This window comes from Vulpes vulpes, chromosome 7 (genome assembly GCF_048418805.1).
Source record: "Vulpes vulpes isolate BD-2025 chromosome 7, VulVul3, whole genome shotgun sequence".
In the NCBI taxonomy this organism is placed as follows: Eukaryota; Metazoa; Chordata; class Mammalia; order Carnivora; family Canidae; genus Vulpes; species Vulpes vulpes.
Window position 1 is genome coordinate 9,316,867 of NC_132786.1, and position 17,829 is coordinate 9,334,695.

The 17,829-nt window shown below is 42.6% G+C and overlaps 1 protein-coding gene across 3 annotated transcripts in view; it reads right to left on the reverse strand.

Annotated features, from left to right (window-relative positions):
• TBXAS1 (thromboxane A synthase 1) overlaps nucleotides 1-17,829 on the reverse strand; it is a 162,707-nt gene that overhangs the window by 75,683 nt on the left and 69,195 nt on the right. For all 3 annotated transcript variants that reach the window (XM_025982180.2, XM_025982179.2, XM_072762894.1), the window contains one exon: nucleotides 9,532-9,628. In XM_025982180.2, coding sequence (XP_025837965.2) covers nucleotides 9,532-9,628 — 97 coding nt within the window. The remainder of the gene's footprint in view (nucleotides 1-9,531; nucleotides 9,629-17,829) is intronic.

Sequence of the window (17,829 nt, forward strand, 5' to 3'; positions counted from 1 at the left end):
CCCCCTCCCCCAGCCCTGTTTCCACATAATACTTGACTAGTGTTACTGAGTGATGCCTTGAGGGCTCCGTACAGAGGGACCTCCCCTGAAGGAATGAGGTACGGAACTAGTAGATCTGACAGGGCAGAACTGGAAGTGTTGAGACAGGAAGGGACCATGAGTCTCAGGGAGGAAGATCCAGAGAAACAGGGCTTTCTAGACTCCTGTCTGTCCACCCAATTTTGTCTCCTGAGTCTCAGCGAAGGTACCTCCAATCACCATCCAGCCAGGGATTTCCAGACAACGGGCCAAAACCAGCCATGAAATCAATGCAGTGGATTGCAAACAATATTTTAAAAAAGAAAAACTAAGGGAAATAAATAGAACAGAGTAGAAGATACTCTGAGAAACATTTCACAAAGTATGAATAAGTATTTTGTTTTGAAAACAAAATAGGGTGTGTGTGTGTGTGAAAGAGAGAGAAATAAAGTGTGTTTATGTACTCTATGTCATGATGTGCAGTGTGGTTTTTTTTTTTTATATTGTAGGCCACAGTCAAAAAAATTCCAAAAGCCTACTCTAACCTAAACCCCCAAATTGGAAGTCACCCCCCCTTCCTCAGCTAAAATCCTGTTAGTTAAAAGTTATCAAGCCTGTGAACATTTCTTGAGCACCTATTATGTGCCAGGTGCTATGGAGCACTGAAGCCATCAAGATAAGGAATGGAATCCTTGCCCTCAAAGGAGCTCACAGTTGACTTGGAGGGTGGGAATGGGGTGGTTTCCAACCAGTGTTTGTTGATCTTACAGCTAACAAAGTGCTTTTCACACTCATTAATCTTGGGGTAATTCTCCAGGAATTAGGAAACAGCGCCTTGGCAAGCAGCAGTAGTGGCCTCATGGCTCCCCTGCTAAGTTTCCCTTGGACAGTTGAATGTGTTTGTCTTTTCAATTAAGATCTCTTAAAATAGAGTCTAGCTTCTTATTAGACCAACTAAGCATAAGCTTTAAACTTCAAAGAAGCACATCATTCTGAGGAACAAGTTATCAAAGAAGACCAACAACCTCGGCATTCCGTGTTGATGTGAAGAGAGCACCATGTATTGGGTGGTTAGCACATGCCAAACCCGTGGCTCTCAACTGGCCTGAGAGAGCCCCATGAGAACCACCAGCCCTTCCTAGAAAATGCTGCAAAATGCATGCAGTGCATGTTTGCTATAATTGAGTATGCATGTCATGATGAAAAATATGTAAGAAGTATAATAGAATATGAAGCCGTAGCCAAAAAGAAAAAAAAGTTCTCTTGCATCCTGAAACATGTAAGAACTTTGACTTAAGATGTGTACGATCTTGGGCAGCCCGGTTGGCTCAGCGGTTTAGCGCCGCCTTCAGCCTAGGGCATGATCCTGGAGACCTGGGATCGAGTCCTACGTCAGGCTCCCTGCATGGAGCCTGCTTCTCCCTCTGCCTGTGTCTCTGCCTCTCTCTCTCTCTCTCTCTCTCTCTCTCTCTCTCTCTGTGTGTGTGTGTGTCTCTCACGAATAAATAAATAAAATATTTTTAAAAAAAGATGTGTACGATCTCTATGATGCCCTGGCAGGGCAGTCAACAGTTCTTCAATGGCCTACACGGAGCTGTAGGTAAACAGAATGAGATGCTTTTGAAGACTCCAAGATACTGTTATAAATCATCAGTCACAATGCCAGAATTACCAACCCGTTCAGTGTAACGTATGTCAAGGAGGCTGTAAGAATATAAATATCAAAGTATGCCATGATCACAAAAATGCTAGGCCCAGTGTTGCAGACTTTCAAATTCTTGCACAACTTTGCACAGATGAGGAAGCTCCATGGCATGACCTCTCTCCTCACCTGCATACATGAATCCTCTTGCATGGCTCCTTATTATGTTAATCAACAAAAGCTCTAGAATTCTCTCACCTGGATCACCCCAAATTCTACACCTGATGATATGTTATTTGCAACATAAGACAATTGCTATCTGGCTGTACAAAGATTTTAACCAAAAAGGGCTTATATTTGGTGCTTTGAAACAGAACAGTGTTCTGTCTCCACTGGACAGTTTTCATCCATTAGTCTTGGCCATAGAAAATGATCCTAAGGGATACACTTTGTTTCCTCTCTCTGCCTTAGACTTTGACTGGTCTGAGAGCCTGGCCTCCGAGTGAGGGCCTGGCTTAGGGGGCACAACCCAGATCGGGATCCGTCTGCCAACTCGGTATCAGCTGGTGGAAGGAAGGGGACCTCTTCTAAATTGGACAAAGTCCTGATATGGGCTCTGGTGGTCCTGCCTGATAGAGAGTTCCTAGCATTTTATCCACCAAAGAGGAGGAAACCACAGGCTTGGAACTGTGCTTTTGCAAGCCCCATGCCCCACAGCATGGCCTCTTCCTGACAGGGGAAGGGAGCCAGGGGGGCTTGTTAAATCTTCCAAGGAACACCTTCGAAAGTTCTCAGCAGTTTCTTGCCAGAAGCAGTGTTAAGGAAGGACAAGGTATCTCTGACTTAGTACCTGTTGTGCTTGGCTGGGAAAAGAAACTCTCCTGGTGGGCCCGAAGAGGGACCCTCGCATCTGAAGCTCTAAATGGCTCTCTGGGATGCCAGTGGGATGCCATGGTTTACCCAATGGTGCCGACTGCCACCTGCACTGGGAACCAAACACGCCTGGTGGGTACCTCGTCTGACGCTCATACTCGACACAGAAGAAATGGGCCCAGAGAAGTTGAAGGGCTGGTCCACGAGACTCAGCTAACAAAAGGCAGCAAATCCAGAATCTGATTTCATTTCTTTAAATTCAAGCCATGTGCCTTTTACCATACTGCTGGGCCGTGGCTTACAGAAGGTGGGGAGGACGGGGGAGAAACAGGGTGTTACTAAAAGAGATCAGGGCAGAGGAGGAGCAGGAGGGGCAGGACTCACAGGCACAGTGACTTGATTTCATGAGATGTTCAGGAATATAACCACCGAGGTGCCGGAATTGCTTCTGTGGCTCCTTTACTGTTCTCTCTCCCAAGTTCTAGATCTTAATCTCCTGGTTTATACACTTACTTCTACTTCAGCCACCACAAAAGTTAAAGAAAGGAGGCCTAAATATAAGAATGAGATTGTACTTATCTCTCTTTTTAAAAAATGTGAAGCTGGCTTCCTGTTGAAGCAAGGGTCAGGTGACACATGAGATGTGAAATCATTTTCAGCAAGATCTTGAAGTTTGAAAAAGTTCTGCAAGACTCTGACAGAAGAGCATTGGAGCATTCAAATCAATACCACTTAGCACTATTCTTGCCTCCGTCAGGCTTCAGGATGCACTCAGTGCCTTTAAAAATGTTAGGGTTCACACTTCCCCCACCAAGTTGAAAGCATGGAGCTAAGTGTGTTTTACCGATCACGTGTGGTGCCCCGGGCCTGGCTTTTGCATACCAGTCAATGTCCAGACACAAGAAAAGCAGATGAAAGGGGGAGGCTCTCAGGGTGTGGGGATCTCACTATGGCTATGATGCAGGGGCTTCCAAGGGGCAGCCCATCCCAGGATGAGATGCTCCCAGCTCAGGCTGGAGGGTCTCCTGTGCACAGCACAGTGTGTGAGATCAAAGAGTCCTGGCTCAAAATAGGGCTCAGGCCAATGGGGTTGCGCACATCTGTTTCTGGGTTTCGGCAGTCTGGGTTTTAAGTATGAACTTCTGCCCTGCTCGGGGCTGTGGGCCTATCATGTGCACTGACCCTTCTCAAGAGAGACAAAGCTACTAAGTGAAACAGGTCAGTCAGAGAAAGACAAATACCATGTGATTTTAGCCATATGTGGAATTTAAGAAACAAAACAAAGGATCATGAGGAAAAAGAGAGAGACGCCAACCAAGAAACAGACTCTTGACTGTAGAGAACAATCTGATGGTCACCAGATTGAGGTGAGGGGGTTGGGGGGAATAGGTGATGGGGAGTAAGGAGGGCACTTGTTGTGGGGCGCCTGTGTAACTCAGCAGGTTGGGCATCTGACTCTTGATTTCTGTTCAGGTTGGGGTCTTGGGGTCGTGGGATCAAGCCCCACGTTGGGCTCCATGCTCAGAGAGGAGTCTGCTTTTCCCTCTCTTTCTGTCCCCACCCCCTCTGGCTTGCTCTCTCTCTCTCTCTCTCTCTCTCTCTAAATTAGATAATAAGTCTTTAAAAAAAAAGAAAGAAAGAAAGAAAGAAAAAGGGATGCACTTGTGATGAGCACCGGGTATTATATGTAAGTGTTGGATCATTGAAACTAATATTATACTGTATGTTAACTAACTGGGATTTAAATAAAAAATTAACCCCACAAAGCTAAAAATAGCATTCAAGGCTTGACTGAGGTGATATAAGCTTCCTTAAGTCAGGTCCAAACACCATTCTCACAGTGTAAGTCTCACGGCTCACATGTGAAAACCGAATGGCTTCATTCACTCAATGTCTTACTTAAGGGAAAGAGGATCAGAAATTCTAGATAAGCCAAGTTTTCAAAAGTTGTCAGTGGAGAGGTACCAGTTGGAGAGGTGTAGGGGGCAATTTTATGGCAATCTTGAGGAGCCTACCTGCCCCTGCCTCAGTGGACACCAATGGGCAGGTCCCTGGGGCCCCACACAGGTGGCCCACCCCATCTGGAGCCTTGGATGGAGCTTTCTGTGCTCATGAGCTCTGTAACAAGCCCATACGCTCCTGTTCTTTGGAATGGGGTGCTGCTTCAGGGAGTAATAAGGTTTTCAGTGACTCAGTTGCCTTAGTACTTTCGTAATCTTTGCCAGTACCAAGGGCTTGTGGTTTCACAGGGAAACCAATGATTCCCATGTGTCTGTGGGGAGAGGTAGCACCTGGGGCAACCCAGGCCCTTGGGTCTTTATGGTTCTGGATAAAACCATTCATCAAATCCATTATGTGACTATAGGTGTGACTTTTGTGAGTCGGTGGTGTGGCTGGACTTGTGCCTGGACAGGGGATACCTCGTGTTGCCTGTGAGGACCTGAGGGCTGGAACCACATATCACACACACACATACACCCAACTACCACAGCCTGCCACCTCCACTCCCCATGCCAGTGGCAGAACTGGAGATGGGCATGCCTGCAGCCTGACCCATGGTCCATGCTGTCATTTTGGAGCAGAACCTAGAGCTCCTGATAGCAGTTTAGTGACTGAATATGCTCTCTCCATGACCCCGTCCAACCAAACCAATCTAACACGGACCACAGACCACCCTACCTCTTATCAACTTCCCACAGCTTCTCCCTCTCCAGGCCTGGAGTGGGGAGGCCAGGAATAGGAAGTCCCACTGCTGGTTATGACCATTTCTGTGGAGTCATGTGGGCCCAACTCCAGTTTCCATAGATACTTTTCTTTTAAAAGAGCTGCCCTCATGGCTTCATTGAGTACCTGATAGCAGAGGGGAGCTAATTAAAAATATCTTTAAAAAAACAAAAAAACAAAAAAAAACCCCAAGGTCCTGAGGCGGGACAACTGAAGTTCTAGGAATGCTGAGAAGATTGATTTGGGTTTAACGTGAAGTGTGGCTGCAGCACCATGGAGGTTCTTCTGGAAGTGCTGAGGGCATGGATTGGAGGCCATCCAGAGAATGGACAAGGAGCGGCCCAGACCTCACACGGAAGTGAGGGCCTTAAGAAACGCCAGTTGGAAAGCTAGATACGAGAACTGCGTCTGACTCATGGTCTCTTCAGCCCAGGGTTCTTGAGTTTGAAAAAATATTTCATTCAACAAGTTTGAATTCAAATTATTTGCTCTGTACGGATGTGTGTCAGTGAGTTCCCCGTGGTGTCACCTCACCTCCAGCTGTTGGTCCCTCGTGGGACGCTTACAGCTCACATCAAACGCTAGAGCCAAACCCACCTTCCCACATGACAACCATCCTCCACCAGGCTGCTCTGGGACATGCCTAAGTCAAGCCTGGATTTGTGAGGAGACAAGCTCTCAGTCAAAAAAATGAAACCATGCGTTATTTAAGTTCCTTCAAACTTAATGTATCCAACTAATATGCTGAGGTATTTTCCGTATCACAAGGGACCATTTGGTAGAAGCTTGCATGGAGTAAGCGTTTAATGTTTACTGAATGAATGTATAATAAAGCTGAATTGCTGAACACTTAAGTAAACATGGCTTATTAGAGAGAAGGCAGCGTGGTGTCGGTATGAAGAAAGCACGCCTCACTAATCTCCTTGAGTTCTTTGAGCAGATAAATAAGCATATGGATAAGAGGGAACCACAGAACCCGATTTAATTTGACTTTCAAAAACCTGTGAGAAAATCCCACTCTAAAGATGGTTTTGAAAAAATTGAGTCACTAAGGATTGTTTTGTCATGAATATGGAATTGGCTTAAAGACCATAAACAAAGCTAAAGATAAATGAATACATTCCCAGATGGAAAACTATAAACATTGGGGTTTCCTAGAGATCTCATCTTTGATGGGTCTTTTTCCGTGTTTATGAATGGTCGAGAAGAGGAGGTGTGGATCGAATCTCTTCAGCTTCAGGTAGGGGAGAATGGTTCTTCTGGGGAGGATGTTAAGTTGACAGAGATTTAGTTCCATTTGAACAAGAATATATTGGGTACTGAATAGTCATCCTGTGTTTGGGCCATGGGTATTAAAAAGAACACCACCCCGAAGGAGCCAATAATCAAGTTTGCATGGAAGCCATACCTTCATTTAACTGCAAATAGAAGGCACAATGGGTGGGGATCCCTGAGTGGCTCAGTGGTTCAGCACCTGCCTTCAGCCCAGGGTGTGATCCTGGAGACCCGGGATCGAGTCCCATGTCAGGCTTCCTGCGTGGAGCCTGCTTCTCCCTCTGCCTGTGTCTCTGCCTCTCTCTGTCTCTCTCTGTGTATCTCATGAATAAATAAATTAAATAAAATATTTAAAAAAGAAGGCACAATGGGGTCCATGATGATGTGGTGTACACGACAAATGCTGCGAGGGTTCAGAACAAGGGGAAAGGCAAATGTGGACTGAAGTAGGGAAGGCTTCTTGGAAGAGCCAGAATTTAAGGAGAGCCTTGGGGAAGGGTCGAGTGGCTGTAGAAGGAGTGGAGGGTCTTCCTATTGAGAGCAGCTAATGCTTGCAGAGTAGAAGGCGGGGTTGTCTGCGTGACCTCAGTTGGCCTCACAGCAGCCCAGTGAGGTAGATCTGATCCCCCTTTTCCAAAGGAGGAATGAGAAGCTTAAAAAGCTGAATGATCTACTCCAGCTCACTTTGCTAGCAAACACAAGATCCACTCTTACGCTGCCTCCAGTTGTAGCTAGTGTGGCAGCCGGAGCAAAGGCACAGGGGCAGGACTCTCCAGAGCAGGACGCAGAGAGAATGGAGGGGTTGGTCCCGCTGGAGCCACAGCCTGCCTTGGGGAGCAGTGAGAGGCCAGGTTGGAGCATATGTCATGGATCTAAATTACAAAGGCCCTTCAGTCTCATCTGGAGAGCTTGAACTTTATCCCAAGGGCATTGTGTGCAGTAGAAGAAGGTAAAAGGAACCATATTCTGGGGAATCGTAGTCTGGGAAGTAGAAAAAAAAATGATCTAGGGGATGGAAAAAGTCAGGACAAACAAATGGTTTGCAGTAGAAACTGGCTGAAGCTGAGGCAACTTTCTTTTGTGCTCCCTGCTTGAACTTGTGTGCTGAGCGTATGTCCCCAGCATGTCAGTGCACAGCCCTCTTCCAGGTCAGCTCTCAGGGGCTCATGCCCTGGAGACATCCGGGTGTCACATGAAGCAATACAGAGATATGTGGTTGCTAGGTCCCATGTCACTGCCAGGGGGGCTCAGGGGTGCCTTCCCTGCCTGCTGGGATGCAACTTGGGGGTCCAGGTCCTGGGACTCACTGGCTTCCCCGCTTCTTTAATCGACATTCCTTACTGAATCCGGCAGAGCTGTATGCTACAACTGCACTTGACCATCAGCCTCCGTCCCTAAGATCCCAGCAGCACCCCAGAAGAGAACTTCAGGAGACTTTGAACAGCAGAGTAGCAACATCACATTTGGGGAGGCAGCAGAGAAGTTAAACTTCTGCAATTCTTTTAGCTACCCTGAGGTGACAGTGTTAACAGGCCAGGCAGTCACCTCCTTCTAGTGGCCATGTGATAACTGGAATTGGGCATGACACCCTGGGGCCAGAAGATGAGCTTGTTGGGGGTGAGCACCTAACTACTCAGTGACACCTTGACAATCCTGAAGTGTCACCCAAGGCAGCTGTTGGTAGTGGGGCAGTAAGGACTTGAGTCGGGGGGGTGGCACGAGGTTCCCTGCTCTTCCTCCTGTTAGTCACGTGACCAGGGCTGTCACTTAAGCCCTCTGTGTCTTAGTCTCCCTGTCTAGAAAATAGAAATGATAATTGTACCAATCTCATACGTCCTCATGAAATTTTATGAGGAAAAAAACCCCACTCTGGGTGGCTCAACCAGCACAGAATGCAGGGGAGCTATGCTAATACCTTTAAGACTCAGCCCCAGAGATCTATCTAATAAGCCTTCCCCTGGCCCCATCCTGGATGGCACAGTGGTTCCCACTGCAGCACACATAACCAGACCATAGAATACTGGTTTATTCACCTGTCTCCCACTGTCACTAGACTGTGAGCTCTTTCAGGACAAGCCTGCATCTTCTAGCTCTTTAAAATCAGCACCTAGACAGCACCTGGCATATGGTGGGTGTGCAAAAGCTTGCCAAATAACTGAGAAAAGTGCATATATTACCTATTATTCCTATAAGAATGGTAGTTGAGTTTAATTTGTCCCCTCCCCCAAAAAAGATTGTGATTCCCTCAATTTTCACAAGCAAGTGTTCATTCATTCATGTTAGAATCTTTCCAAGAATCAACATAGAGATTAGTGGTCTTCTCTGCTAGAATTCCTATCCTCTTCATCTTTGGGGAATAGGAACAACACTAACATGTGCCACTATTAGTCAACTCTTTCATTCTTTAAGAGTCCTCAACAAAGATAAAAAGTAGGAGGATATGTACTTTCTCAAAAAGATGGAATGTACACATTCTTTAGTGGATTGGATTGAACTGACCCTGGGGAGCCCTCTTACAGGCTTCTCCAGCTACAAGGGGACAAATTTCCCTTGTAATGTTGCTTGTCTTCCCCTTCTGGCCTTAAGACTTTTATACGCTCTGGGAAAGATGGAAGCACAAGAGGCTTGAAATTCTGCTTTCCCTCTGATATTTATTAACCTTCCTCTGTCTTCCTCAGTCACTTGACCTGCGCCCTCTGGATTCTTCTAGCTTTGAGCACAAGCTTTAAAAAAACCCTTCTGGTTTTAGCATTTTTATTAGCCAGAACTTCTCTTGAGCTTTAGCTTTCTTGAAGCATTTCTTAAATGCAAATGCCATTCTTTTCTACCAGTCCTGTGCGTCTCTTTTGAAAACCTGAATTCTTTGGAGAGCTATTTTGAGTCAAACTGATCTAAACCCGATAAGGGCCCCAATCACATCCCTATTAGATGTGATGTGCAGTCCTTGAATCTTAGAAATGATTCCCCATTCATCCATATGCAGAGAGAAAACTACATACCATTCTGTTGGTAAAGTTATGGAAGTTCTCAACCAACACCTGCTTGATCATGTCTGGCTCAGAGATAACAATAAACATCCGGCGACCAAGATAGTACCTGAGGGAATAAGAAAAATTACTTTAAAATGTTCTGTATTTATCTACCAATTTCCCCTTTCCAAAAAGAATTCCCCATGCTTAGAATGAAGAATAAAAGACAAATAGGAAGTAAAGGTGTGGAGAAGATGTGGAAATACGTGTGCTAATCATGAGGAATAGTATAGCTGTGATGATCTAGCATCAAATTTCATTCCACAAACATTTCTGGAATCCACCTTGCACCAGGCCTTGGAAACTCTGGGGAGAGTCCCAGATCCTCCCCCCCACCCCAGAGCATCCTAAGAAGCTCATAGCCCAATAGAAAAGATATATCTGTAAATGCAACCACAATATTAAAGAATTCATAAGACCCAGTAGTAAGTAAAAATGGCAGAGGTCAGTGTAGTCCATATTGTCTAAAAATGGGGAGACAGATACTCTAGCAAAAAAAAAAAAAAAAGCCAAAACACTTATATATTGATCCTTGGAAAAAATCTAAAGTGAATTAATAAATTCTGTGAAAATTTGGGAAAGATCAAATCTGCTGATGAAGGGATGAACATCTGGTTGCCACACCTGTGCATGAAGTAGTTCAGCAGACATTTCTGACATTAATGAAGAAATGGAGGAAAGGAGCAGCCAGTCAGCTGGTGTTAGTGAACTCTGAGTGGAATTGGCACTTGAGTACATGTCTGGTTACGTTTATTAAAGTACCAGGGGCATAAAAGCAACAAAGACCCAGTCACAGTTGTCAAGGGTCGCACAGTCTGATGGGAGTGATAGGTAATCAGCACACAGTGTGACATCTGGCAAGCAGGGGTAACATTGGAGGCACATCCAACTTGGTGCTGGGAGAATAAAGGCTTCCCAGAGGTGGTGCGTCTCAAACTGAATTCCAAAAGATAAGCAGGGGTTAGTTTAGGAATGTGAGTGGCAAAGAGGGTGAGGGATCTGTGTGCAACTGTCCAGGGATGAGTCTGCTTGGAGAAACTAGGAGTGTTTGGCTACCAACTGTATGAAGCAAACTTGAGTGGTGATGATAAATGGATCCACTGCATAATGCCATGTCTTTAGTCTACAAAATTGTACTTTCAGGATATAATGTGACCATTGTCATGTTCAGCTCAGAGCAGTAAGGAATAGATTTTAAAGAGTAAAGTCACAAGATATGAAAGCAGCAAAGTTTATTCTGAATTCTTAGTCACTGAGAACTTTTCAAAAGCTAAAAATGGCTTTAATTTTTAAAACTCCTCTTCTCACTGACTAGGGGGAAAATGGGGGGAAAATTTGGCTGGCATATATTAGGCACTCAGAAAATATTCACCTGAATGATCATATTTTCCAAAATTGGGGGCGGGGGCAATATTTGGGAAACAGAAATTCAAAAGATATGGTAGAAGGAAAGAAAGTATACCAAGTAGTTTTTATTGTTTCTTAATCAAGAAGACCACAAACAACTCAATATGGCTATAAAACCATCCTTTCATGAAATTTATGGCGAGTTTCATGGACCTCTAGAGAATCTAGTGAAAGCTGCAGACATTCCCTAAGAAACATGGATATTTACAGCATTTTGTATACAATTTGAGGGGTTCCAGGACCCCTGAAATCCACTCTAGAGCAAAGCTTCTCAAATATAAAATATGCTTAAAAGCCACCTGGATTTGAAGAAATAATCACTGAAAATTTCTCCCATTTGGCAAAAAACATAAACAAGACGCTGAGTGAATCCTCTATAGGAGGAACCCATAGAAACCCATGTCAAGACATATCATAATTAAACTTCTGAAAACTAAGAACAGAAAAATAATCTTGAAAGCAGCTAGGAGAATGGATGGATTATTTATAGGGGACACCAATTCAAAGGAAAGCAGATTTATCATCAGAAACCATGGAGGCCAGAAGAAAGTGGCATAGTTCTCAAATGCTGAAAGAAGAGGCCTGTCGATCACAAGTCCTATACCAGGAGAAAATATACTTCAGGAAAGAAGAAATAACAGCGTTTTCAGATGAAGGAATACTAAGAAAATGTGTCACTAGCAGATCTACCCTTAAATAATGGTAAAGGAAGTTCTCCAAACAGTAGGGAAATAATAACAGAAGGAAGCTTGGAACTTCAGCAAGGAAAGAATAATATGGAGTGCCTAAAAAATAACAGACTAACCTTCTCATGAGTTTCTCAGATCATACTTGATGGTTGAAAAAAAAAAGATAACACCATATGATATGGGGTTCTGTATACTTAGAGATAATGCTTAAGATAATTATATTAAGAAATAATGCAGGTAAAGGGACCAAAATGGAAGTAAAATTTCTTCACATCACTCAAAGTGGTATACCAGTAGACTGAAAAATTACATATGTATATTTATGCAACTACTAAGGACACTACACAAAGTGATATAGAAAAAAATTTTAATGTCATAAAGGAATTCTAAAAAACGTTCAAGTAACCCATAAGAAGGAAAAACAAATGAAACAAGAAATAGAATGAAAGAAAACAAATACATCACTCTATTATAATTAGATAACAAATTGAAATTTATGTCTGTAGCTAAAGTAGTGTTGAGACAGAAATTTGTAGCATTAAGTACTATCTTAGAAAAAAAGAAAAATCATAAGTGAATAATCTAAGTTCCTACCTCAAGCAATTAGAAAAAGAGCAAAAAACCTAAATCAAATGTAAGGAAGGAAATACTAAAGACAAGGGCAGAAATGAATGAAATTGAAAACAGAAAAATATTTAATGAAACAAAAAAAATTAGCTCTTGGAAAAAACTCAATAAAACTAATAAACAGCTAGCAAGACTGACAAGGATAAAAAGAGTCAAGACACAAGTTAACAAAGATAAAAAAGAGTCAAGACACAAATCACCAATATCAGGAACGAAATGGGACATCACTACAGATTCTACAACCATTAAAATACTATGAGACTACTATAACAACGTCACACTAATAAATTTGACAACTTAAAAGAAATGAACAAATTCCTTGAGAACTACAAGCTACTAAAACTCATCCAAGATGAAATAAACAATGTGAATAATCCCATAGCCATAAAAGAAATTGAATCCATAATTTAAAATTTCTTGAAAAAGACGTCTCCCAGCTCAGATGGTTTCAGTGGAGCATTCTACCAAACATTTAAAGAATAATTAACAATTTTACACACTCTTCCAGAAAATAAAAGAGGAAGGAATAATCCCCAACTCCATTTATGAAGCCAGGATTACCCTGATACTAAAGCCAGAAAAAGACAGTACAAAAAAAGAAAACTAGATCAGTATTTCTTAGAACCTGGATACAAAAATCTTCAACAAAATATCAACAGATTGAAGCCTGCAATCTATAGAAAGAACTATACACTACAACCAAGTGGTGTTTATTCTAGGTATACATGACTGGTTCAATATTTTTCACAAAGATTTTATTTATTTATTTATTTATTTATTTATTTATTTATTTATTTAAAGAGAGAGAGTGAACATAAGTGGGGGAAAGGGTAGGGGAGGGGGCAAGAATCTCAAGCAGACTCCTCACTGAGCATGGAGCCCAACACCAGGCTCAATCTCATGACCCTGAGATTATGACCTGAGCCAAAATCAAGAGTCAGATGCTTAACTGACTGAGCCACCCAAATACTCCAGGCTGAGGCTGGTTCAATATTTTTTTTTTAAAAATCAAAATGATCTACATATAAATTGCATAAAAAATAAAATTACGTGGTTATTCAGTTGATGTAGAAAAGAACATTTAACAAAATCTAGCACTTGTTCATAATAAAATTCTCATGTAGAAAAGGGAAATTTCTCAACTTAAAAAGTATCTACAAGAAATCTACAAAAAAGAGCTAACATCACACTTAACAGTGAAAGAGTGTGTTTTCCTAAGATTGGGAACAAGGCAAGGATGTCCACCCTCACTGCTATTATTCAGCATAGTTCTAGAACTTGCAATAAGGCAAGAAAAAATAAATAAAAAACATTTAGATTGGAAAGGAACAAGCATTGTCCTCTACTCTCAGATGACAGCATTGTCCACATAGAAAAATACCAAAGAATTAAAAAAAAATCCTGAACTAATAAGTGAGTTCAACAAGTTTTCAGTATTCAAGATCAACACATGAAATCAATAGTATTTCTATATTCCAACAATGAACACATTGAATCCAAAATTAATACAATGCCATTTAAAATGTAGAGGAGGGATCCCTGGGTGGCGCAGCGGTTTGGCGCCTGCCTTTGGCCCAGGGCACGATCCTGGAGACCCGGGATCGAATCCCACGTCGGGCTCCCGGTGCATGGAGCCTGCTTCTCCCTCTGCCTGTGTCTCTGCCTCTCTCTCTCTCACTGTGTGCCTATCATAAATAAATAAAAATTCAAAAAAAATAAAAAAAAAAAATAAAATGTAGAGGAAATAAAGAAGACCTAAATAAATAAATATAGCATGTTCATGGATTGGAAGACTCCACACTGTCAGTTCTTTCAAAACGGATCCATAGGCTCTGTGCAATTCCTATAAAAAGCACAGCAAACTTTTTGTAGGCATAGATAGGCTTATTCTAAAATATATATGGAAAGGCAAAGGACTTCAAATAACTATATCCATTTTGGAAAAAAAAAAAGTGAAGTGGGAGGAATCAGTCTACCAGATTCCAAGACTTGGCTGCAGTAGCCAAGAATGTGTGGTATTGGCAGAGAAATAGACACATAGATGAATGGAACAGAACAGAGAACCTAGAAATAGACCCACACAAATATCCTCAACTGGTTTTTGACAAGGACACAAAACAACTCAATGGAGTAAGCATAGCCTTCCAACAAGTGGAACTGGAATAGTTGGCCATATATTGGCAAAAAAATGAGCCTCACGCCTTCTACAAAAATCAACTCAAAGTAGATCACAGAGTTAAATGTAAAACATAAAGCTTCTAGAAAAAAAGGGGAAAATCTTTGGGATCTAGGACAGGCAAAGACTTCTTAGGCTTAAGAACAAATATACAATCCATAAAAGACAAAGATTGATCAATTGAACTTAATCAAAATAAAAATAAACCCTATCAAGATGAAAAGACAATTGACAGACTAGGAGAAAATATTTGTAAACCATATATCTGACAAAGGACTTCCATCTAGAATATATGAAGAACTCTTAAAACTCAATAGTTAAAAAGCAATCCAATAAAAAATGGGCAGGGGTGCTTGGGTGGCTCAGTTGGTTAGCATTTCACTGTTGATTTTGGCTCAGGTCATGATCTCAGGGACAATGAGATGGAGCCTCATGTCAGGCTCCACAGTCAGTGGGGAGTCTGGGATTCTGTCTCGCCCTTTTCCCCTCTCCCTGCTTGTGCATGTTCTAAATGAATGAATGAATGAATGAATGAATGAATAAATAAAATCAATCTTACCCCAAAATGGGCAAAAAAGTCAAGAAAAAATATTTCACCAAAGATGATATACAGATGCCAAGGAAGCACATGAAAACATCATGTTCATGAGGGAAATGCAACATCATTGGTCATGAGGGAAATGCAAATTAAAACCACAATGAAAATTCAATACACATTTATCAGAATGGTTAAAATAAAAAAGAATAGTGACATCAAATGCTGATGAGCATGTGGAGAAACCAGGTCATTCATGCATTGGTGGTGTGGACATATAATGGTACAGCCTCTTTGGAAAATAGTTTGGAAGTTTCTTATAAAACTAAACATGCACTTACCACATGACCTGGCAATAGCATTCTTGGGCATTTATCCCAGATAAATGAAAATTTATGTCCACACTAAACCATGTTCATGAATGTTCATGGCAGTTTCTCTTATCGTAGACCTAGATCCCAAAACTGCAAACAACCCAAATGTTCTTCAACAGACGAAGGTTAGACAAAGAGTGGCACATCCCCATAGTGGAATACTATGCAACGGTCTAAAAACTCAAACTATTGATACATGAGATGATTTGGATGGATCACAAGGGAATTATGTGAGAAAAGCCAATCTAGATAGGTGACATAAGATTCTGTTTATATCTGAAATAAGAAAATTGTAGAGAAGGAGAAGAAATTAGTAGTTGCTAGAAGGATAGGTATGGGAGTGGTGAGGAGTTGGTGTGGCTCTAAAGGGTGGCACCAGAGAGGCTTGTGGTGATGAGACAATTTTGTATCTTGGTTGCAGTAGTGGTTACACATGTGATAAAATCACCTAGAACTGCACACACACACACACACACACACACAAGTTTGTGTAAACCTGATAAAATCTAAATAAGCATTGTGGGTTGTACCAGTGTCAGTTTCCTGGTTTGATAATGTACTCTAGTTATGTAAGAGGTCATCCCTGGGGGAAACGGGTCAAAAGGCACCCTGGACCTCTCTGTACCTTTTTTTTTTTTTTTTTTGACAACTTCTTATGAATCTATAATTATCACAAAACAAAGAAATGTTTTAAGCTACCTGAGAGCTTAATGAACTATACAGTCACAGCTCTGCTCCTCACCAAGTCAGATCCAGTAGGCCTGGGAGGAGCCAAGAATCTGCATTATCATAGGCTCTCCAGATTCTGATGCCAAGAGGCAACTCCCACACTCTGGGAAATACTGTCTGAAGGGAGTGATTCTCAGCCTTAATGGCTGATCAAAACTCAGAAAATAATACCTGGCCCCACCCAGACCTGTCTGACCAGAGTCTCTGCGGTGGAACCCAGGCCCTTTAATTTTAACAAGTTCCCAAGGGAGTCTTGAGGTAACTGACATTAACCAGGATGGGGACCCACAAACCCCAAGTTAAAAATCCTGCTCTATGTTTAACCAAAGTTCACACTCACTCTCATTTCCCTATATTCTTAGACCTAAAACAAAAGCATTTACACTAGGGTGTACACACATTTTGATCATGTGTTTGTATTGATTTAGTTATTTTTTTTGATTTAGTTATTACTGAAATAATTTTACATATAATCTGGATTTTAAAACAACAACAACAACAAAATACTTCTACACCCAAATGGAAGTTGTCCTTTCCAAGTGAGCACCTTGGGAGTCTTTGTGCTTTTTTTCTAGTAATATTGCTAATGCTAAAAACAATTTTGTCACAATTCCTTCAGAATTGCTTCAGAGCTGGTTTATGAACCTCGTGAGAAAACTGGCCCCATTTTACATGTAAATTGTGTAATCTTGTGAATTTATATTTACACAAACACTCATCTGTAGTTTGAGGAACTCCTGGAAAGATTTTTGAGCAGAGAAAAACATAACAAAGATTGCTTTTCAGACTTTCCCTTTGGGTGCCTGGGAGGGCTCCAGAGCTCCTGTGTGCCCAGCCCTTTTTCAGGAAGACCCTCCCCCATTGTGTGCACCCCGGAGGAGTGGTCAGTGATAGCACCCTGCCATTCCAGCCCCCAAGTCCATCCCCAGCATCCGACCATGCGCATGGACTCGCCACCCAGCCATGCCAATCACGGTATCTCATCTCCTTGGCAACAGTGAGTGGTTCTGGGGTGGACACGTGCCCCAACCAGGGCCAGTCGGAATCCTTCCTGGGATGGACACATGGGGACTGCAGCAGAAAGCTTTGTCTTTCTCCTGAAGCTGCTAAACTTTCGGGAATCTGTGAGTATAGGGCTATGGCTGGCCATCTTTCTACCACATGGTAAGAACTGCCTGCAGGAGGGGCTAACAGGGACAAGCAGACATTTCAGACAAACAGGGTGTCGAGGAAGTACAAAGTTGGGTTTGAGGCTCCACCTGCTGCAGCCACCCATGGGTCCTCCACAGTTCAGTTAGCTTGTATGCTTCAGTTCTCTTGTGTTGGGCATCTACCATCTGTAACCCAGAAGTCCTAACCAATATGGTGCTCCCTTTTCCTCAACTTTGTGAATACCTGATTCCCTTCTGCTGTTCAAAACATTTCCCCGAGGGGGGTTGACCTCAGTCTTGTACATCAGTGTGAATGTATGGGGGCATCCTACTGCTTCCCCAGATGGGTGGCACGCTGCCCAGTGATACACACCAGAGCCCGGGAGGCTGGGTCTAGACTCAGCCAGCACTGCAACTCGCTCAACCACCACAGGCAAACTCTGTAAAGCCTAATTCTGGGCTCCAGCTTCCTCGTCTCTGAAATATGGGAGCAAAACAGGACAATCTCTGCACTCTGGTGTGGCTTCGAATGCTAGTAATCCCACAAATTAAAAAGGAAATCACAGGTCTTGGCATTTTA